Source organism: Aquarana catesbeiana, linkage group LG04 (genome assembly GCF_042186555.1).
Source record: "Aquarana catesbeiana isolate 2022-GZ linkage group LG04, ASM4218655v1, whole genome shotgun sequence".
In the NCBI taxonomy this organism is placed as follows: Eukaryota; Metazoa; Chordata; class Amphibia; order Anura; family Ranidae; genus Aquarana; species Aquarana catesbeiana.
The window spans coordinates 67,983,582-68,004,861 of record NC_133327.1 but is presented as its reverse complement, the minus strand read 5'-3'; the positions used below and the strand labels follow the sequence as shown (position 1 = coordinate 68,004,861).

The 21,280-nt window shown below is 43.1% G+C and overlaps 1 protein-coding gene across 9 annotated transcripts in view; it reads right to left on the bottom strand.

The window, feature by feature from the left end:
- ITSN2 (intersectin 2) overlaps nt 1-21,280 on the bottom strand; it is a 272,629-nt gene that overhangs the window by 52,265 nt on the left and 199,084 nt on the right. For 8 of the 9 annotated variants that reach the window (XM_073625291.1, XM_073625295.1, XM_073625289.1 and 5 more), the window contains one exon: nt 20,098-20,289. In XM_073625291.1, the coding sequence (XP_073481392.1) occupies nt 20,098-20,289 (192 nt within the window). Of the gene's footprint in view, nt 1-6,889; nt 11,602-20,097; nt 20,290-21,280 lie in introns of those variants that run through there. The other variant, XM_073625297.1, reaches the window with a different exon arrangement.

Below are 21,280 nucleotides of genomic sequence, written 5' to 3'. Positions count from 1 at the left end.
CCCAGAAAAGTCACCACGTGACTTCAGCATGTCCAATCATTCTAAGGTGTGGAGCAGCCAATCCTGGTAGAGCTGGAGAAGAGAGGAGGAGGGGATCTGAAGTAACCAGAATGCTTCTCTCTGGCTAGTGCATGCGATATGTAAATCACCTGTCACTCACAGCAAGGGGGAAGAACTGACTCCTATTTCTTTGTGTGTCAGTTTTTAATTCACTGAAAAAAGAAGAGGACTGCTCAGAGCTGGATTAACTCTTTGTGGCAAGACTGGGCACAGATGACATGAAATCCTATACTGTACAAGGTGCAAGCCTTAATTAAAAAAAAAAAAAATAATTGGGGTTTACATCTTTTACCACTTCCCTACCCGGCTATTGTCAAATGATGTCCACAGATGGAATCTCCCATCCTGGGTGGACGTCATATGACGGCCTGGGCTTCCCGGCCCCTTAGGGGGCAGGCGCGCCCGCCGCGTTGCTCGGGACCCGGTGCGTGTGCCCGGCGGCCGCAATGTTCGCCGGGCACCCGCGATTGCCCATTAACCGGTACAGACCGTGGATCTGTGTGTGTAAACACACAGATCCACGTCCTGTCAGTTGAGAAGGGACCGATCTGTGTTCCCAGTACAGCGGAACACTGATCGGTCTCCTCCCCTTGTACGTTCCCGCCCCCAACAGTTAGAATCATTCCCTAGGAAACTTATTTAACCCCATTGTGTCCCCCTAGTGGTTAACCCCTTCACTGCCTGTCACATTTATACAGTAATCAATGCAATTTTATAGCACGGATCGCTGTATAAATGTGAATGGTCCCAAAAATGTGTCAAAAGTGTCCTATGTGTCCACCATAATGTCACAGTCACAAAAAAAAAAAAATCGCGATCACCGCTATTACTATTAAAAAAAAAAAAAATGCCATAAATCTATCCCGTATTTTGTAGACGCTATAACTTTTGCGCAAACCAATCAATATACGCTTATTGCAATTTTTTTTTTACCAAAAATATGTAGAAGAATACGTATCGGCCGAAACTGAGGAAAAAATTTTTTTTTTTTTTAAAAATTGGGATATTATAGCAAAAAGTAAAAAATATTGTGTTTTTTTCAAAATTGTCGCTCTTCTTTTGTTTATAGCGCAAAAAATAAAAACCGCAGAGGTGATCAAATACCACCAAAAGAAAGCTCTATTTGTGGGGAAAAAAGGACGTCAATTTTTTTTGGGTACAACGTCGCACGACCGCGCAATTTTTGTTTTTAAGTGCGACAGCGCTGAAAACTAAAAATTGGCCTGGGAAGGAAGGGGGTGAAAATGCCCGGTATTGAACCGGTTAATTTACAATTTAATAACACTCACTCATAGTGTATGTAAACGTCATTTTACTGTTTGCTCACAAAGAGTTCTGAGTCAGTATAACAATTTTACAGCTCTAAAGGACAGATAGATGTAAAGATGCGATCTCTGTATTAGATGTAAACTAATACAGATTTAAAGGCATAGTTCATCCAAAAAAGCAATAAGTGTACCTACATTAATAAAATAAAAATGATGTATTTATTGCATTTGTGCATTGAAGCCTGCAGAGTTTTGCAACCACTATCAATGTGTCACGGCTGCAAGGCACTGGCACCCGCACCGTTTACGTTGTGAACTAAATAGTGTCTTTTTTTCAGCCCATTTATGTAACTGTGCATTGCAGTGCACTGTAGATGTGCACTGAAGTGCAATTAACTTTGAATGGCAATGCACATGAACAGTGGGTCACCCTGTGTTGCCGTAACAAGCACTATATCCCAAGCTATGGTGTAAACGAGCTATTAGGGCTAGTTCACATATGCTTCAAAACAAGGCTTCGGACACACTTTGTTAAAGCTCTCTGAACGCCAGTCAAAGCTCCTGTCACTAAATAAAATGGTTAGCTTACAGTCCTGTTTACACCTTGCTTTTGCTTGGTGCTTTGATGAGGCTTCGGTGGCGCTCCCATGGGGCTTTGGTGGCGCTCCCATGGGGCTTCGGGGGAGCTCCCATGGGGCTTCGGGGGGAGCTCCCATGGGGCTTCGGGGGGAGCTCCCATGGGGCTTCGGTGGGGCTTCAAGCAAGCTTTGCCATAGACTTCTATGGAGGCTTTGAAGCACCACTAAAGCTACATGGGGTATAATTTTAACTATTTTATTTAGCTACAGGAGCTTTGACTAGAATTCAGAGAGCTTTAACAAAGCCTGTCCAAAGCCTTGTTTTGAAGCAAGTGTAAAATAGCCATTAATGTTGAAGCCAAAGTGTAAATGAGGCTTAAGGGTTCTAAAAAACGTATTAGGCTTTCACACCGAGTCGCTTTACAAGTGCTATAGCGCTAAAAATAGCGATTGCAAAGCGCCTTGAAAGACCCTCTCCTCTCACTCTAATGTGAAAGCCCGAGGGTTTTCACACTGGAGCGGTGAGCTGAAAGGACGGTAAAAAAAAAAGTCCTGCAAGCCGCATCTTTGCAGCGCTGTAGGAATGGTGTATACACCGCTCTTAAAGCGCCCCTGCCCATTGAAATCAAAGGGCAGTGCCGCCGAACCACCAGCAAAGCATCGCTGCAGCGGCGCTTCGCTGGTGGTTTTAACCCTTTTCCGCCCACTACCGGTGGGGGGGGGGGGGGGGGAATAGGCGAGCGGCCGTAAACTTCAGCAAAAACGACAATAAAGCACCACTAAAAATAGCGGCGCTTTACCGCCGACGTCCCCAACGCCCCAGTGTGAAAGTAGCCTTAAAGTGGAAGTAAACCCTCCTATTGTTTTCTGCCAAGGAAGCTGCCATTTTGGCCTCTGTTTACCCTCAACTGCCATGATGCTGCACATGTGATCAGTTATGACACCAGCCATTGGATGGTTTGGCAGTCTGGTTGAGAGCACAACCACTGTGACCGTTACATTTGCAGCACGTGCCGGGAACGTGACTGATTTTTTGAAACTGTTGAACTGATGGGTTTACTTCCGCTGTCATGTTTAAAATAAATTTCACTTATTACTTACTGGGAAAAATGACCCAAAGACATACACGATCAAGCAATCTTTTAATAAACACATTTTTGCATAGTTACATAGATTCCCCCAAATGGCAGAAAGCACATTAACCCATGCCAACAACAAATTACAAGTTTGAATGTCTTGACAACAGACAATCTTCACCAACAAAATGAACTCACATTTAAGGCCACAGAAGCGGCGTCACTAGGAGCTGGACACATTTAACCTGCCAGTGTGACAGTATGCAGGACTCTGGTTATTTACATATTATGCCATAATGCCAAACGACAGAAGACAGGGCAAGTCAGCAGGCATAATGCCCCATGTTTTACATTGAAATATGTCCCCATGGATGTGGTCCAAACAAATGTTTACATTCCAATACTTTATAGTGAAACTCAAGTCAGAACTTGTTAGATTGTCCCAAGAACCTGATAGAAGTGGCCCCACAGGTACAAAGACAGCAATAAATACTTGACAGAGGTTTTAACTGTTTCTAACTATACCCAAACTTATATGCATGGGCTCACATAATTTCCAATATACTGTTTTCATATAACTTTGATGATTTACAAACTGTGATTGGATAAGCTGGAAATGTTTTACTGAATTTCAGTAGGTTAAAAAGCTGGGCACACGCCTTATACCCTCTTCTTAAAAAGTGTTTTTTTTTTTTTTTTTTTTGCTAAACATAAAACAGCCAGCCTGTATAAGAAGAGTAATACTACTGCCAGTCACTAGCGACGCCAATCTTTGCTCTCTTGCAAAGCTATACCAGGTGAAGGATCCTCAGCATCTGACAATGCCTGGTATATTGAATGTCTGGTTCCCAAATCCCTCCACCCAACTGCACACTGTGGCTACACCCGCTGACCTCTAGGCCACTACAGCTCAGCAGGGCCACATTAAGGCCTCATGCACACTGGAAGTTTTTACAGCAGCTGTTTTTTTCTACAGTCAATAAACTCCCCATCATGTTAACCTATGTGTCCATGCACACATAGGCTACCAGCAGTTTTTGGCTGGGGTGTTTCTTGGCTTTAAAAAAAACCCAAAACTAGTGGGTTCTGAGAGGAGCATTTCAGCTGTTTTCAACTGTAAAAACACTCTATTGTCAAAAAACGCAAATGCTCAAAAACGTGGCTAACCAGCGTTTGACGTTTTGGATCAATTGAAAAAAAAAAAAAAAAAAACGCTATTGCAAAAACGTTGAAAACTCACTGCAAAGCTACTGGTGTTTTTATAACGTTATTTTAACATCCAGTGTGCATGAGGCCTAATGAGAAAGCCGAAGTGGGTGGAACCACAAGGTGCAGTGCGAGTTGGGGCATCTTCCACACTCAGAAATGTTGGATGCTGAAGAATCTTTCCACTGGTGTAACTGCAAAAAAGCCGAGATCAGTGTCACTATATTAAGGACTGGTATGTATGATTATGCTTCCTTAATAGGTCGCAGCTATTTTCATCTTTGCAATGGTGTTGTTGTAGATAGTGGATTGCAGAGTGTATAGCCAGCTATAGACTGCTCGTAAATACAGTGGCCCATAATAAACAGCCCTGAGATCTGGTTGTCCTTGTATGAATCTCTGTAGGTTGAAACGAAGGATGCAGCTATAACAGCTTTAACAACTCTGGGAAGGCTGTCCACAAGGTTTAGGAGTGTGTCTATGGGAATGTTTGACCATTCTTCCAGAAGCGCATTTGTGAGGTCAGGCACTGATGTTGGAAGAGAAGGCCTGGCTTTGCAGTCCCTGCTTTAATTCATCCCAAATGTGTTCTATTGGGTTGAGGTTAGGACTCTGTGGAGGCCAGTCAAGTTCTTCCATCCCCAAATGTGTTCATCCATGTTTTTATGGACCTTGGTATGCAGATGCCTTAAGAGTTCCCTTCACTGGAACTAAAGGGCCAAGTCCAATTCCTGAAAAATAACCCCACAACATAATCCCCTTTCCACCAAATGATTTGGACCAGTACACAAAGCAAGGTCCATAAAGTCATGGATGAGTGAGTTTGGGGTGGAGGAACTTGACTGGCCTGCACAGAGTCCTGACCTCAACCGACAAAACACCTTTGGGATGAATTAGAGTGGAGACTACGAGCCAGGCCTTCTTGTTCAACATCAGTGCCTGACCTCACAAATGCGTTTCTGGAAAAATGGTCAAACATTTCCATAGACACACTCCTAAACCTTGTGGACAGCCTTCCCAGAAGAGTTGAAGCTGTTGTAGCTGCAAAGGGTGGGACAACTCAATGTTAAACCCTACGGACTAAGACTGGGATGCCATTAAAGTACATGTGGGCAGAGCCTCCTAGTCAAACACTACAAGCTCCTAGTAAATAAGCTCCCCTGATTTATCAAAATCGAGCTGAAGAAAAGGACAACTTGTAGATTACTAAAGCTGTCCATACCTTATACAATATTATTTTTCAATTTCCTTTAACTTTACCTTCAACTATGTAGTACAAGGGCCTGCCTGACTGCATACGAATTTAAAGTGTTTATTTTTTATCTCATATTATATGGTTTTGGCAAATCTAAAAGAAAAACTGTACAATGCATGACCGGGAGCCAAGAACAATATTCTTTAGAACAGAGTCACCTATAAGGTCTGCATGATCTCCGAGATCCCAGGAGCTTCACACTGCAGGCTGTTGATCACAAAATTTGCCACTTTCTACTCTTCTCAAGCTTCCCTCACCATGAAAGAGTTCAGCTATAACTGAGCTGCTTATCCAATAAACTTTTGAGATTAGACCTTGTGCGAGTTCAAAAAACCTTCCACCATTGGTAGCACTGAGTAGTGAGAGCTAGCAGAAACTCACCCTGGTAAACTCCAGAAACACATACAAAGTGTGGCTAGGTAGGAGATCTAACTCTGAGCCTCCAAAGAGAAATGCGAAGAGACAACTGGCTAATTTTGTCATTGATAATGTGACATTCTGCTAGCCAAATTTATTTTCCTAAAGCTTTCCAAAATGCCCAATACGAAGACATATTTTATCTATAGAAGTGCAATTTCTAGATCTGGCTAATTTTGTCATTGATAATGTGACATTCTGCTAGCCAAATTTATTTTCCTAAAGCTTTCCAAAATGCCCAATACGAAGACATATTTTATCTATAGAAGTGCAATTTCTAGATACATTCAATATGCCTTTGAAAAGTGGAAAAGAGCACTATGTGTAAGGGTTCAGGTACAATGTTTAAAACAAATCAAACAAGACTGATTTTATGGTAAACGAAGGTCAAAAACACTGTCATCTATAATAACAAGAACTAAAGGGGACTAAAATTAACTGTCATCTAAACTGGACAGCCATTTTTTGAACAGATCCATGCTCGGTCTAACGTTTTTCCAGCATGTGAATAAAATGATCCATTTAATCTTGCATCATTCATTCGTGTGATGAAAACTAAAGTAGCTCATAACCTGGCTGTGTCATGTGGTCCATACAGTAAATACCAGTTGACTCACTTTTTTGGAGCAAGGCTTACTAAAAACAAGGATGGGTTATACCATGTCAAGGCAGATTTTGGTTGAATAAGGATCATTTTAAGACCTACTTTGGTGTAATCAGAAATTTTATTTATTGTACAAGAAGTACAGTGGCATCAAAACACACAGCTGGCATGTGCAAAAGTACAAGTTTTGCCCCAGAACAAATTTTTTTAGCCAAATCAGCAATTTCAGTTTTAGCAATCCAAAGTGCAACGCAGTACCTAATACTAAAGTACAGGAAAGTGGATGAAAATTTGAATCCAAATCCTATACAGCAAGGCAAGCAAAGGGGACTTCTCTGGAGCAAAACTAAAACACTACACCTAAACCCTTCAGACTTAAAGCACCGATTATAAACACCATTTTATTATATTATGTGATATGATAGTTATGTCTTTTTTTTTTTTTTTTCTTTTTATAGGAGCCAATACATATAGCACATTAGCAGAAAGTAAAATGAATTTTGTTGTCCAAAGCAACCAATCAGCTTCCATGCGCTAAGGAGAACTGACTGCTGCTGGGTAACAGCTATCCTTGTGTCATTTTAAATCAGACCTATTATATTAAACAATCACCATAAAGAAAATACAGCATTTCAAATTTTCCCAAAATGATTACACATCTAGCACATAAAGATAATACCTACTTAGAGTGAACCAGTGCTTTGCCCACTGGGTGGGATATTCAACGAACCTTCTAGTTTGGTCCGCATGAGTAAAGTACAGGTTCACTTTTATGGATTTAATCCCTTAATCATCAATAAATTACAATGTACATTCATATTTAAGTGCTCATATATTTTTTAAATTCCTAATCATCAATAAATGACAATATATACTCAGATTTAGGTGCTCATATATTGAGGGCTGCAGTACCTTTTCCAAACAATGCAAAAAAAACCTAACAAAACACACTGAATAAGAAGAGAGTTAATACTTACCTATCCTGCCACCTATACCTTGGATCTTCCCTCTCTTAAAGAGTCACGAAAATATGCAAAGTATGAGTGGCGGGACAAGTAGGAAATTATTTTTCTAACCATTTTCTTTTTTTCTCGGAACAGAGTCACTTTCTAATTTAAAGAGAAGGGCTCAAATTTTAAAAAAGCTCCATGATGACTAGAATGGGACGAGGTGGGAATAATGGTGTGCCCACTAATTACCTTGTAATTATACGTGCTGGGATGCACATATAAGGCCAGCCATAGACGGTGAGAATTTCTTTGCTGGGAGAAGACAGCGATTATCGCTAGCGAATCCGGTAGTCTGGTTATACCCAAGTTGATTGACTGATCAACTTGGTACATTTAGCCTGTCCACCATGTATGACCGGCCTAAGTGTAAAGCATGTAATTAAACTCAATTTCTGTACAGAGATCTTGGGATGGAGGTGTTGTTGTTTCAATACATTCAAGAGGAGTTGAGAGTAGGTACCCTTTACATGTATACATAGCTACATTCAGATTATTCAATACAAAAAAACACTGATGTCTAAATTGTAACAGGAAGGTTTTCATTAAAAAAAACTGATATAGCATAGGGTGGAATTTTAGGTGTTAAAGTACACCTCGTTACTTAAAACAGTACTGACCTCTCCTTTCCTAAAAACCAGCCCATCTTGAAACAATTGGTCTCTGGTAAGTGCACAGAGCTGGGACAGCCTTCATCATTTGGAAAGGATAGAGCCAGGGCTAGAAATCACTGACAATCAGCAAAGAGTTTAAAGCTTTCATGTAGAAATCAAAGCAAACACTGAGAATTAGAAATTGTACTTAAATGGCTGAAGGCCAAACTGCGGATGAGGAACGTATGGGTTTCAATATTACGAACATCAGAAACTACAGCACACATTGGGATGCTACTTTACGTACTGGATAACAATATGATACCAAAAATAGACAGAAAAGTTTGATGCTTGGCAATTTTTTTTACACTGTACAATCATATAATACTCATTTGTAAAAAAAAAAAAATAAAAAAAAATGGGACTTTCTAAACGGGGTGTAACAGACAGTGTTTGGGCACAATCATGTAGCCTGTAGGGGCAGCTTGTATGAACTCATTGTTTTCAATGAAAAAAGCAAACCCAGAAGAGACCACATGCAAACCAGGGCAAAAAGTCATTTTGTGTTGAGAGAACTGTAAAGAAGCACAGTTTGATGGAAAAGTTGGACCATTTAGAAATATTAAATATAACCAAATACCACTTTTATTTCTTCCCTTGTAATGAAAGAGATGGCAATTTGCATTATGGTGTCTGACACCCTTAATATGTTGTCTGCGCCCGCCCCCTCCACTACATCATAGTGACTGGCAGCACCGTATACAGAGAATAGAACGCCTCCTATTGGACAATTTCTGGTGGAGCTCACAGTAATGAAGACCATGCTCTCTTTGGCATGACTATTATACAGAATGAAAAATGTACCTGTCCAAACAGGAGATCACATAGAAACTTACATTTCTATTTTAGTGAGCTAAACACAGATACAGGAACAGCTCACTGCAATCTTATAGATCGGGAAAAAAAAAAAAAAAGGACATCCAACAACGCCGACCCTGCAGCACACTGATCCCATAAATATAGCAAAAAATTCTAGAAGTACAAATAGCAGTTTTCCACAAAAGAGAACATACACCCTCAGTACATAGTATTAAAATGAAAAATCTTCATTAGCCAATCCGTGTAAGGCAGGACAGCAAAATTCATCAGCTGGAAATTCTATTTGTTCTGCTTCTTTTGTACCTATGCTTGTACAAGGTCTTCAATTGTTCCTGGTTTGATATTGTGATAGTTACTACTAAAGCTCTATAGACACCAATATAATTATCTACAACTGTGTATTATCTCCGAATGGCAAAAAACTATTTGGAAACCCAACTGAACTTTCAGTTTGAAGCAGCTAAATACATTCTAGGTCCAGGTTTCTCAACCAGTGTCCAGTGAAACCTTGGGGTTCCTGCAGAGCGTTCCTTAAGCAATGACCCATCTATGTCTCTTTAACCACCAATATCAATTATCTTGTTACCTGCTTGTAGGGAGACAGTTTTCCCACTGGTCAGCAATGTAAGTGTCATCCTACTAACCACTAACATAAGGGGTGCTTCTCCCACTGGCCACCAATGTATGGAAGAACTACACCAACTACCAATATAAGGCGGCACTTTTCCATTGACCACCAATGGGTGATTATCATTGGTCTCTCTTTTCTGGCCATTATTATTATTTGTTCCATTTCATGATTGTTGCAGACACTATTTTTTCTTATCAAGCAGAGGAGTGTTACAAAAACTCTGGGTGTTGAATATGATACAGTACAATCTTTATTATATTTACAACTTACTGACTACACAAAATGTCCCATGAGCTAAAGATGTAATAATTTAGCAGGGGTTCCTCCAAGATAATTCAGCAGGCAGAATGAGCTTATCTGCATGCATTACTATTAGTCTGACTCAGTAGGGGGTGTGTCAGACCTCTGAGAAGATACCCTGTTAACCCATAGAGAACAAGGGTCCTTTGCTGCAGCATGCTGGCAGGGGGCAGTATTTTTTACTTAAGCTGCAACTATTTTCAAAAGTGAACAAACTAAATTATTACACACCTTTTGTCTTGATGCAGTGGGGACATATTTAGCTGATCAGAAAAGAAAGTTCAGATTAGGTTTGAAATCTATGAACAAGTCAGAAGGCGGACATGGGTGGGGTGTGTCTGCGTCACAATTTTCACATGTCAACAGTGTAGGAAAGTGACAAGAGGTTGCAGGCACCCACGGCTGAAGGTAGAGAGGTGGAGATAACATTACAATTGCAATAATCCAACAATAAACTGATTTACTTATGCTTTAGATAAATGCATTAATGCCAATTTATTCTGATGTCTTGCCCTACAATATCAGATTTACTAAGAAGGCCAAGCTACTTCTGGGCTGGCAAAGAAAATAAAATAAAGAAACCCTGTTCACTCTTAGCATCCAAAGAAAAACTATGAAGCTATACCCTTTGGTCCTGATAAAGAAAATATATATATAAAAAAAACGCATGTTTAGAACTTTAACCCACCAAATCAATTAATACTTAAATGTTCTTATACATTCTGCCTATTTGACACAGGCCCAAATAAATCTATTTAATACATAAAAATATATTGCACTTTTAAAGCGGTGGAAAAAGTCTTTGTAGTAACATGATAGTCTTGGTAGTGATATAAGACTACCCTAATTATTGAAGATAACAGATGTTATTCTGCACAAAATGAGGCCAGTGTAGCTTTTCCATTGCTGGGGAACCAAGTCATCAGCAGTGAGGCATGCTGGGACTGCCCTATCTTTATCAGTGAACATAGCATTTACTGGAATAAGACAGTCAGAAATAGGTATTTCAAAAGACCGGTAAGCCTAAATCATGCACTGAAGAGATCAAATATTCAGGAGTGGACATGAAGATAATTTGCTACGCAAGGCTGACTTATCTCTAGGTGACCCCACTACAAAGCAGCCAGGGGTGAACCTCTAAGCCCAATATGGCTGATAAAGGCTGCACAAAGAAATACAGACCTAAGGAAACATTTGATTGCATTGATGGCTACAGATAAAGGTTCAATGGAACTAGCAGCCTGCTTATTGACTTTTTAGCTTGTTAGGTTTACCGGTCTTTTCTGGCAAACTGATACATGACTAACAGATCATTGGCTGTGTTGTAGTGGGTCTTTGTGTGCCCAGACCCCATAGTGTAAGCTGGAACAAGGCAGCGAGTGAGGCGTGAGAAGCAGTGCTAAGCAATGCGTCACAGACTCATTCAGCAGCAGAAGCTTCTGACGCACGTCTTGCTTGCAGAGACATTGGCAAGCATGCAACGACAACAAACCGCACTCAGCCAAGCTGAAAGCTATGGAAGACCCACAAAAACCCACTATCCTTTCATAACACAAAATGAAACGTAAAGTCAACACGGTCGTTTTGACGTGAGAGGCGATCTTGTCGGAGGAATTGGATCATGAGAGTTCAAAACGAAGCCAATGGCGCCGGCCCCCTCCTCGCCATAGTTCTACTGGGATAGTGGGTCTCTGTGGTGCTTTCATACAGGCAGACAAGACTGTGTCCTAAAAACAAAAAGAGAACACACCGAGAATGAAACCACAGTGCCGTCCCCTCATATCTGCAATATTATATACATCTAAAGTGGAGTCAGCCATGTCGGAAGTCAAATCACCATAATGATATTAACTCCTAGTGAACTGAAACAAGATGGCTGCCCACACTGTGTACAGATCAGCTGCCCATATACACAGTGCTGGGAGACATGTGAATTTAACATTTGTATGCAACAAGGTCATTAGTTCCTAGCAAATCTGGATGAGCTCAGGCATGTTTGGATCCCAGTCTGAACTGACCAATCCTGCCAGGAAGCTGCCACTGCGCATACCACCAACCATAAGTGGCAGAGTCATTCCTTGCCACATGTATATAAGGGGTGTGTATATTTGGGGGTGGGGAAGCTGCTTTTGGTTTGCGGTGCACAGTGACCGCTTCCTGGAAGGATAGCTTAGATGGGTTTGGGCTAGGATCCAAACATGCCTAATCTCATCTCTGCTAGCAAATAGCAAGACTGAATTATTATTTCTTGCCAAAGGATGGCTGCTTCCACTTAGTAGGGATAACGGTTATGGTACAGCTTTAGGCCTTAAGCACAGAGGACATATATTTAACTCTCCTAGAAGCCAGCAGCATTTTTGCAGAAAAAATGCTTGATGCTTGTAAAGGTGTCTAAAGCTTTTACAGGCTTCAAGTTCTTGAGTATTAATTCATTTGATTGGCCAGAATAAAAAATTTATTCTGGCCAATCAAATGAATTAATGCTCAAATGCTAAATGTGTCTAGCATTTAGCAGCGTCAAGTGTTTTTATCCTGCCCAAACTCTGCTGCTCTTGAATGCTCTGGGTTTTTTTTTTTTTGCTGCTTCTAAACGCCACTAAAAGTCTATGTGTGCATGGACACCTAGGATAACATGGCAGGGGAGTTTAGAGGCAGGAAAAAAAAAACAAAAAAACGTCAGATGCCCCTAGAAGAGGCTGCAAAAACATCCAGTGTGCAGGTGGCCTAAAAGTCTAACACAAGTATACACAATTTTAACACTTAGGTGGCTGACTTAATAAAACGACAATTCTAGGTAACACATACAACTAAAACACAAATATAGAAACTTTTACCTGGCAAAAACATTACCAAGTACTGCACCTGCCTTGTGATCTGCTCACTCCTGCAAAAAACTTTCCAGAAATATAAATTCGGCAGACAGTGTTGCCCCGGCCCACATATGAACATCTGAGTATTGTTCCTACCGAGGCCTCGCCTAAATATTCCCCTCATCTGCATGAACTGCAAGCCAGATGACGTTCAGCTGGCATTCAAAAAGTTGATATTAAAAATCTGATTTAGACTAGCTAAGAGCCCCCCTGGGTAACTTGGAGTGTCCACTGGAAAAGAAACGAGGATGGGGGCTCACGTACCTACTGAGTGAGGCAGCACAACCAAGGATTGGAAAACATCAGTGTATTACCCTGAACTGAAGAGGTGCCAAATTAAAGTCACAAAATGCTTTTTTTGGTAAAATAAAGCATTTTGATAAGATATGATCCCAAAGACGCCGCACTCCTAACAGACCAGCTAGAGTGTAAAGCGGCCTCGGCTTAGGCGCCTCCCAAGCCATGCCCTTGGATGCATTTCGCTCTGCCTAAAGACATTAGTCATAGAGGCTCAATCACTCAATGACTAAGCCCTGTGGGTAGGGTGAAATGGGTCAGTGGCATAGTCTGGGGGGAGCCTAGGCTGAAGCCACTTTACACTCTAATGTCGCGTACACACGACCGGTTCTGCCGGCAGACTAAACTCCGAAGGAATTCCATTCAAGCGGTCTTGCCTACACACGGTCAAACCAAAGTCCTACCAAAGTCCGACCGTCCAAAACGCGGTGACGTACAACGGGACTAAAAAAAGGACGTTTAATAGCCAGTAGCCAATAGCTTACGTCTCGTACTTGCTTCAGAGCATGCGTCGTTTTTGGTCCGTCGGAACAGCATACAGATGAGCGGTTTTCTCGATAGGAATGGGTTCCTTCGGAAAGATTTAGGACATGTTCTATTTCTAGGTCTGTCAGAATTTTCGAAAAAGAAGGTCCGATGAGGTCTACACACGAGCGGATTATCTGATGAAAAGACTCCGGACTTTTTCTATCGGACATTCCGCTCGTGTGTACGCAGCATTAGGCTCTATTCACACCTGAGCGTATCGATTTACTGGCGTTTAAGCTATTTTTGGAGCTTTTTTAAAGTGATTTAGAAGTGTAATACAAGCAATTTACAGCTTCAGGCGTTTTTGTTTAGCCAATAGAAAGCACTAGGGGAGGGGGAGTGGGAGGAAATTAGGGGTGGAGAGCTGCTATTTGAGAATTTTACAAGCATTTTTCTGCTCAAGTCAGGCGTTTCTATTGAAGTCTATGGGGCCAGAAACACATGTAATCTTCCAAAAAGAAGCTCATGTACTTTTATGAGCTCCAGGCGTTTCATTTCAGATGACAAAATGCTCACACGTGAACAGGGGGCATTGAAATGAATGCGATTTTGCTTGTTGAGCGTTTTGGAACTTCAGAGATGAGCATTTTTCGAACTGAAAAGCGCTCAGGTGTGAATGGAGCCTAACTGAGCTGTTAGGAGTGCAATGCCTTTAGATCAAATCTAAACACAGCAGGTTTGGATGAGTTTCATAGATGTCGGCACCTGAATGCAGCGATTTCTCAACAAAATAAAGCATGGAGACATACATAATTACATAGTTACATAGTAGGTGAGGTCGAAAAAGACACAAGTCCATCAAGTCCAACCTATGTGTGTGATTAAATTAATTAAATAGTGTTTCGGATTTGTGGTGCTCAGATGCAGTGAAGCCCAAAAAAAACTCCCCCCACTTGCAACAGTCAAATGTTAAATATGCTAATGTTCGGTTCTTTAGAGGTATTAGTTTGCAGAAAATAGGATTTTTTATTACAGCTTACCTGTAAAATCCTTTTCTTTCGACGGACATCACGGGACACAGAGCCACAGTAATTACTGATGGGTTATAGGGTATCACTAGGTATTGGACACTGGTCACACCCTAATCAGGAAGTTCAACCCCCTATATAACCCCTCCCCTTCCAGGGATACCTCAGGGGCGGGACCTCTGTGTCCCGTGATGTCCGTCGAAAGAAAAGGATTTTACAGGTAAGCTGTAATAAAAAATCCTATTTTCTTTTCTCGGACATCACGGGACACAGAGCCACAGTAATTACTGATGGGATGTCCCAAAGCAATGCCAACTGGGGGGGGGAATCACAACCAAGTAGGGTGCTATCAGACCTGAGGACCTTGCACCGCTGTCTGCAGCACACTACGCCCAAAGGCGATATCCTCATGCCTTCTCACATCCACCTGATAGAATCTGGTGAATGTATGAACTGAAGACCAGGTTGCGGCCTTGCAGATCTGAGCCATAGAGGCCCGGTGATGCACTGCCCAAGAAGCACCAATAGCCCTTGTGGAATGTGCCTTGATCTGAAACGGATCAGAGAATGCGAAGCAAGCGGCCGTTGAAACAACATTGATAAGGCCGACACCTGGCCCTTGATGGTACTCAAGGCCAGCTTCATCTCTAATCCTAATTGTAGAAAATCCAGAATTCTACCTATGACATATTTCCTGGGATGCCAACCCCTGGATTCACACCAGGATACATAAGCTTTCCAGACTCTATGATAAATCATTCTGGAAGCTGGCTTCCTTGCATTGATCAAGGTAGATATGACAGGACCTGAAAGCCCACGATTTTTCAGAACGTGGGATTCAATAGCCCACCCGTCAAATCTAGCATTTGTGAGGCAGGCTGGAACACCGGACCTTGAGCTAACAGGTCTGGGTGTATCGGTAGGGTCCACCGGGAACCCACCCCATCATCCTTACTATTTCTGCTTATCAGGTTCTTCTGGGCCAAACGGGGGCCACCAGAAGTGCCGACTTCCCTTCTTGCCTGAGTCTGCGAAGGAGCCGTGGCAGTAGCAGAATGGGAGGGAATGCATAAATCGGTGAGAGCCGATGCCACGGAATCACCAACGCATCCGTCCTGCCTGCAAGAGGATCCCAGGCAACCGGTAGGAAGGATTTCCCCTTCTGTAGGTTTTCGGGTATGAGCCATCAACTGAGGCTCTGACGCATTGCATGCGATAGGTGCATTGGAAAGTTTAATGCCTGCACCTTCCTGTTCCAGGTCAACAGAATACTGTGTTGCCACAGTTCTGCTTGGAACTGGGCATAGGGAACTGCTTCGAATGAAGCCACCATCTTCCCCTGCAGCCTCATACAAAGGCGGACAGAAAGACCCTTCTTGGCCCTGACTGTCAGAATCAGCTCCCTTAGAGCAGTGATTTTTGCCTGCAGACACTTCAGTTAAGCAGGAAAACTGGGCACATATAGGCCTGCATCTCTGATGCCTATTGATATCAGAAATTCTCCTCCCTGCAGGACGGAGATTACTGTCTGAATTGATTCCAAACGAAAGGACTGCATCCTTGGGAATCGTTTCAGATCTCTCAAATCCAAAATGGGTCTGTCGTCCCCATTTGGTTTTCGGACCATAGAAAGATTGGAACAGAGTCTCAATCCTTGATCCTTTGTGGGAACCCCCACAATGACCTCTTGCGACAAAAGTCGCTTTATCGCTAGAAGGAGCGACTGCTTCTCTTCTGGCTTTCTGGGAACACCTGATCTGAGGAAACGAGGAGAGGGACATTCTTGGAACTCCAGTCTGTACCCTAAGGTTACCGTTGAGATCACCCATCTGTCCTGGAAGTCCTTCTGCCAGGGCCCTGAGAGCGGGGCGGGGCGCCCCTTCATGAAGAGGTCTTAGTGTCTTGCTTAGAAGACCTTTTCCCCCAGGATTTCTTGTGTCCCTGGGGTTGACTCTTGTTTCTTGCCCCAGACGGAGGAGACCGTCGTGACTGCCTGGAGGCTGATGCCCCTGGCGCTGGGGAAAGAGTCCGTTTAAAAGAGGGACGCTTACTTTTCTTCTTATCAGGTAAGAGAGTACTTTTCCCACAGGAGATCGTCTTGATATAATTATCCAAGTCCTCTCCAAACAACCTTTCACCACGGAAGGGAAACCCAGCTAGAAGCCTCTTACATGGTGCTTCGGCTGACCAGTTTTTCAACCATAAGATTCTACGTATATGCACCAACCCAAGCAAGAGGCGAGAGGTTTGCACGATAGAATCTCTAATGGCGTCAACAGCATAACATAAAGCCGCAGGAAGGTTAGCAAACCCCTGGGCCTGCTGTTCAGGTAATACTTTGATGACCTGTTTAACATGGTCTCTTAAGTGTTGACAGACTCCAATCGCTGCTACTGCAGGTTGGGCCACTGATCCTGCTAAAGAGAACACATCTTTCAATAAGAAGTCCATCTTTTTATCCACAGGATCTTTGAGCATCTGAGCGTTGTCTACAGGACAAGTCAGATTACTATTTACAGAGGAAATGGCCGCATCAATGGCCGGTATTCCCCACCTCTTAATAAACTTTTCTTCTATAGGATAAAGCGTAGAAAACTTTTTCGGCGGACGAAATCGCTTATCTGGGTGATCCCACTCAGAATAAAGCAGCTTTTCAAGTAAATTATGAACAGGAAAAGCATGTGCTGCTTGGAAAGGTTTCAGTGACCCCAAAGCAGAAGAGGTTTCTGTAGTAGTTTCAGGTAGGGACAACTTAAATGTGGAGCGGACCAAACCAGTGAGGATCTGCGCTAAGACTTTCTCCTCTTGGGAAGTCGCAGAGGGTCGATCTCCACCTGAATCCTCCGAAGAGGAATCATCTGTCCCATCCCGATCCTCTGAAAGGGATTCATCTCCTTTATCCCAGAGCTCCTCTGACTGAGGGTCTTGGGGAGCAGAGGAAGGTCTTGTGCGTTTTCTTTCACTGAGTGAAGATGTAATCGCGGCCATTAGTTTTTTCTCTAATCCAGAAATGGTTGAGGAAAAAACTTCTTGTGTAATGTACACAGGGGCTGAAGTGCCGGCAGCAGATGTAGCCCCTAACCCCAATGGCTCTCCCTGTCCAGCTGCCCCTGGTCCCTCAGGAGGGGATGGTGTAGCAGACAGGGGGTCCTCAGAACCTGAACGAGACCCCCTAGTGCCACTGGTTCTTGGGGTGCTTGAACCTCTTCTACCCATAGTGCAAAGCAACAAGGTGTGAGGTATCAAAAACGAACACTGACTGCTGAGCGATATAGTCTGGCTAAAAGCCTTGCTACCAAATGCCCAATCCGGTGTTCCTTAGTGAATGCAGCCTAGGGGAATGCCTGTGTCCCACCTTACATGTGACTGTCAGCTCTGTGTCTCTCCAAAGCTCAGAGCACCTGTACAGTGTGCTTTAAATAGCCATGCTTTCTGGCACTGTGGGCGTCTGGGCACGCTGACGCTGTGCTGACGCCCCGCCCCCCCCCCCCCTCGTTTTTGAAAAACGAGCGCTTCCCGCGCGAGCCGACCCTTTCTGACAAGCCTGAAGGGAGGCTGGGGTTGGGGGAATAAGGAGGAGGCCGGCAGTGATGGGCCCTGCATCGCAATGCGGCTTCGGTGGCAACGGCGGTAGCGGCTGTGACAGTGCGGTCTCACCCGCCTTACCTGAGCCTTTCCCTAGCCTGGGGGGACCATCCCAGCAGAGAAAACCCCCCACCATCTACCTTTGGAGCTGGAGGAAGAGCCAATGCAGCGGACGCTGAGACAGATCAAACATGAGAAGGTTTGTGCTCTTGGCAGCCCCCGGTGGTCACAATAGGCACAGCATGCATTCACCTTAAAGGAGAAAAGCCACTAGAATTAAAATTCTGTGGAATCTCCTCTTACCTTATCCAGGCCGCAGGGTTCAGTTTACACAGACCCAGCCTTCGCCTCTCACGGTGGGCTCCGTTTTTTGTGGAAAAACCATCAGAGACTGGGGCCCCCATCAGTAGGGGGATCCTTCAGTTCTGGGCCTGTAAAGCACCTCGCCAGAAATTAGGAAGTTTAAAGCCATTTTCTGATCCGCGGGTCCAGCTCTCTAAAAAGAGAAGCGTTACAGGTAAAACCTCGTTTCTTCGGACACGAGGCCCGGGTACCATCCAATTCGGCCATGAAAAGACACTTTGAATGGATCCGGTCGCCTGGCTTGCCCCAGTATAGGATCTTAGGATATTCCTTTTGGAGCTTTAGCACAGGACATGCACGTCCAACACCTAAGACACTGGTGTAAAAACTGAGGTATCCCTGGAAGGGGAGGGGTTATATAGGGGGTTGAACTTCCTGATTAGGGTGTGACCAGTGTCCAATACCTAGTGATACCCTATAACCCATCAGTAATTACTGTGGCTCTGTGTCCCGTGATGTCCGAGAAAAGAAAGATGTTGTTAGGAAAGTCCTTGAAATGCGTTAGACTGTCCTTGGAAGATCTTCTTATGCAATTTTGTACAGAGACAGTCTCCTAACCTTCTATAGTGCTTTTGGTCAAGCTGATAAACAGAAATTATTGTTTCTTGCATTTGTTGATCTGCAACAAATTCTTAAACCTGTAATATGTTTTCGGAGGTCCTACGTGGCGGCTGTCCAAGACTGGACTTTAAAAAGCTTCTTGGTGAAGGCGATGGGTCCTGTCGCATTAGTTATGTCAGACGTCAACGGTCAGGTCCGTGTCTCTACTTTATAATCATTACTTTTACTTTGTAACTTTTCTCTTCTGAATAAACTTTTAAAACTGTTCATCATAATCAGAAATTCTTTTCCCTATCACTAGTTTATCATAAACTTCTGCATGGGTTCACTGGCAGATTCCTAACACCATCAACATATTTGAAAAATGAAAACCCACTGAGGCACATAAATAACTGACAGAGGCAAATGATAGCATATTCCCAATTAACCCCCAAAACTTCCAGGTAAGTACTATTTATCAGCCGTTGCAGGCTAAACACCGGCATTATAACAGGACCTCATCTGTGCCTCAGAAACCTACCAGCAAAACTAACTAGGAGTGCATCAATGGCCTTATGCCTAGTACACAGAATGAGCAAATCAGGTGAAAAATACAGCTTTCGGAGTGATCATCTGACAACTTGATCGTTAGTACACAGTTTTTGAGAGGCGATCATGACAGTTTGTGCAAAATTATCCGAAGGGACAAGCACAAAAAAAAACTTCTCGTATGAGAACAAAACGCACGATTTTAGTTGAAATCAGTACAGTATTCGTCCGGAAAATAGAGTGACTAAGACTGCACATGCTCCGAAACGAAATAATTCATTACAATACATTACATCATTGCGGGAAGTTGGAATCTAGCACTGCAACATGACCATTCACGTATAACAACTGTGCGTGCGCTGCTATATCTAAGGCTGTGTTTGCACCTTTGTGCTGCTGTACCGCGCTAAGAGCTTCTCTGCTGCAGGAAACCAGGAAAGTTTTTCTATGAACTCGTTCTGCTTAAAATGATAACAGTGTAAGTACATGAAGATAATAAGACAATAGAAGAAGAGGTACTCACACTGCTGGCTGGGGTCACATTCTGTTGTCATCTTGACGTAGTTGGATGGAAATAGCCCGGTGACCCCATTGATTTCTCCTTGCCACCAGTCTGCATCGTCTTTGTTAATGACATTGATGAGCTGTCCTTTGCCGAAGTTCAGTTCATCCTCATTATTGGCGACATATTCATACATTGCTATGACCTGACACACTAGAGAGGAAAGAAAAGTCAACTCACTTCTCATGCCCAGTAACAAAACCTATAATGTTTGCAATATGTATGTCATCTTTAAAGAACTCTGCTAATCTCACCAACATCTACACTGGTGATATAAAATATCAATATTTCCAATATCATAGGACACCATCAATAGCTCGTTTACCAATGCAACAAGCTTAATGTCTCCATTCATTGTAGCTGTACTGTGCGACCTTTTGAGCACCAAACACATTTTATTTACTGTAATTACTGTCCACGGTGCTGATTTAAAAACAAAAAATATTTCACTAAACTTCAGCTTTAAAGCGGAGGTCTGCCCAAAAAAAAAAAAAAGAGAAAATTAAAAGCCAGCAGCTACACATACTGCAGCTGCTGGCTTTTAATAATAGGATACTTACTTGTCCTGGAGTCCAGCGATGTGGGCACCGCAGCTGATGTTTGCATCAGCTGTCAGGTGCTGCCGCCGCCGCCGTTGCGGGTAGGGGAACCCTACTGCGTCCCGTGGGGACGTCATGGGCCATGCGGCGGACATGGGAACAGAAAACTTGTCAAAGACAGGTATCCTGTCCCCCCCCCCCCAAAAAAAAAGGTGACAATTGTGGGGCACCGGAGGGGGAGAGGAGACAAATGAGCGGAAGTTCACTTTTGGGTGGAATTTCACCTTTACACCAACAATTTAAAGATTAACTCCCAACACCCTCCCTGGTCCCCCTATCCCCACTACACTTATTTGCTAAGCCAATAAACTTCTGCTGTCCACCTTTTCTAGTGTACCAATACACTTTTAAACTCCCTACACAGCTCCAAAGGCTGTGTAGCAGCATAGTGCTGGCAACAGCTAGCAGTCATCGTTTAGCACAGTCACAATACAGTGCTAACCAATGAGAGTCTCATATTACTTCGGATGCAGAAGAAGAGGTTCTTGTTGGTCAATGCTGTCATGTGATGCGCTGACCAATAACAGCTACCAAATGCATGCGTA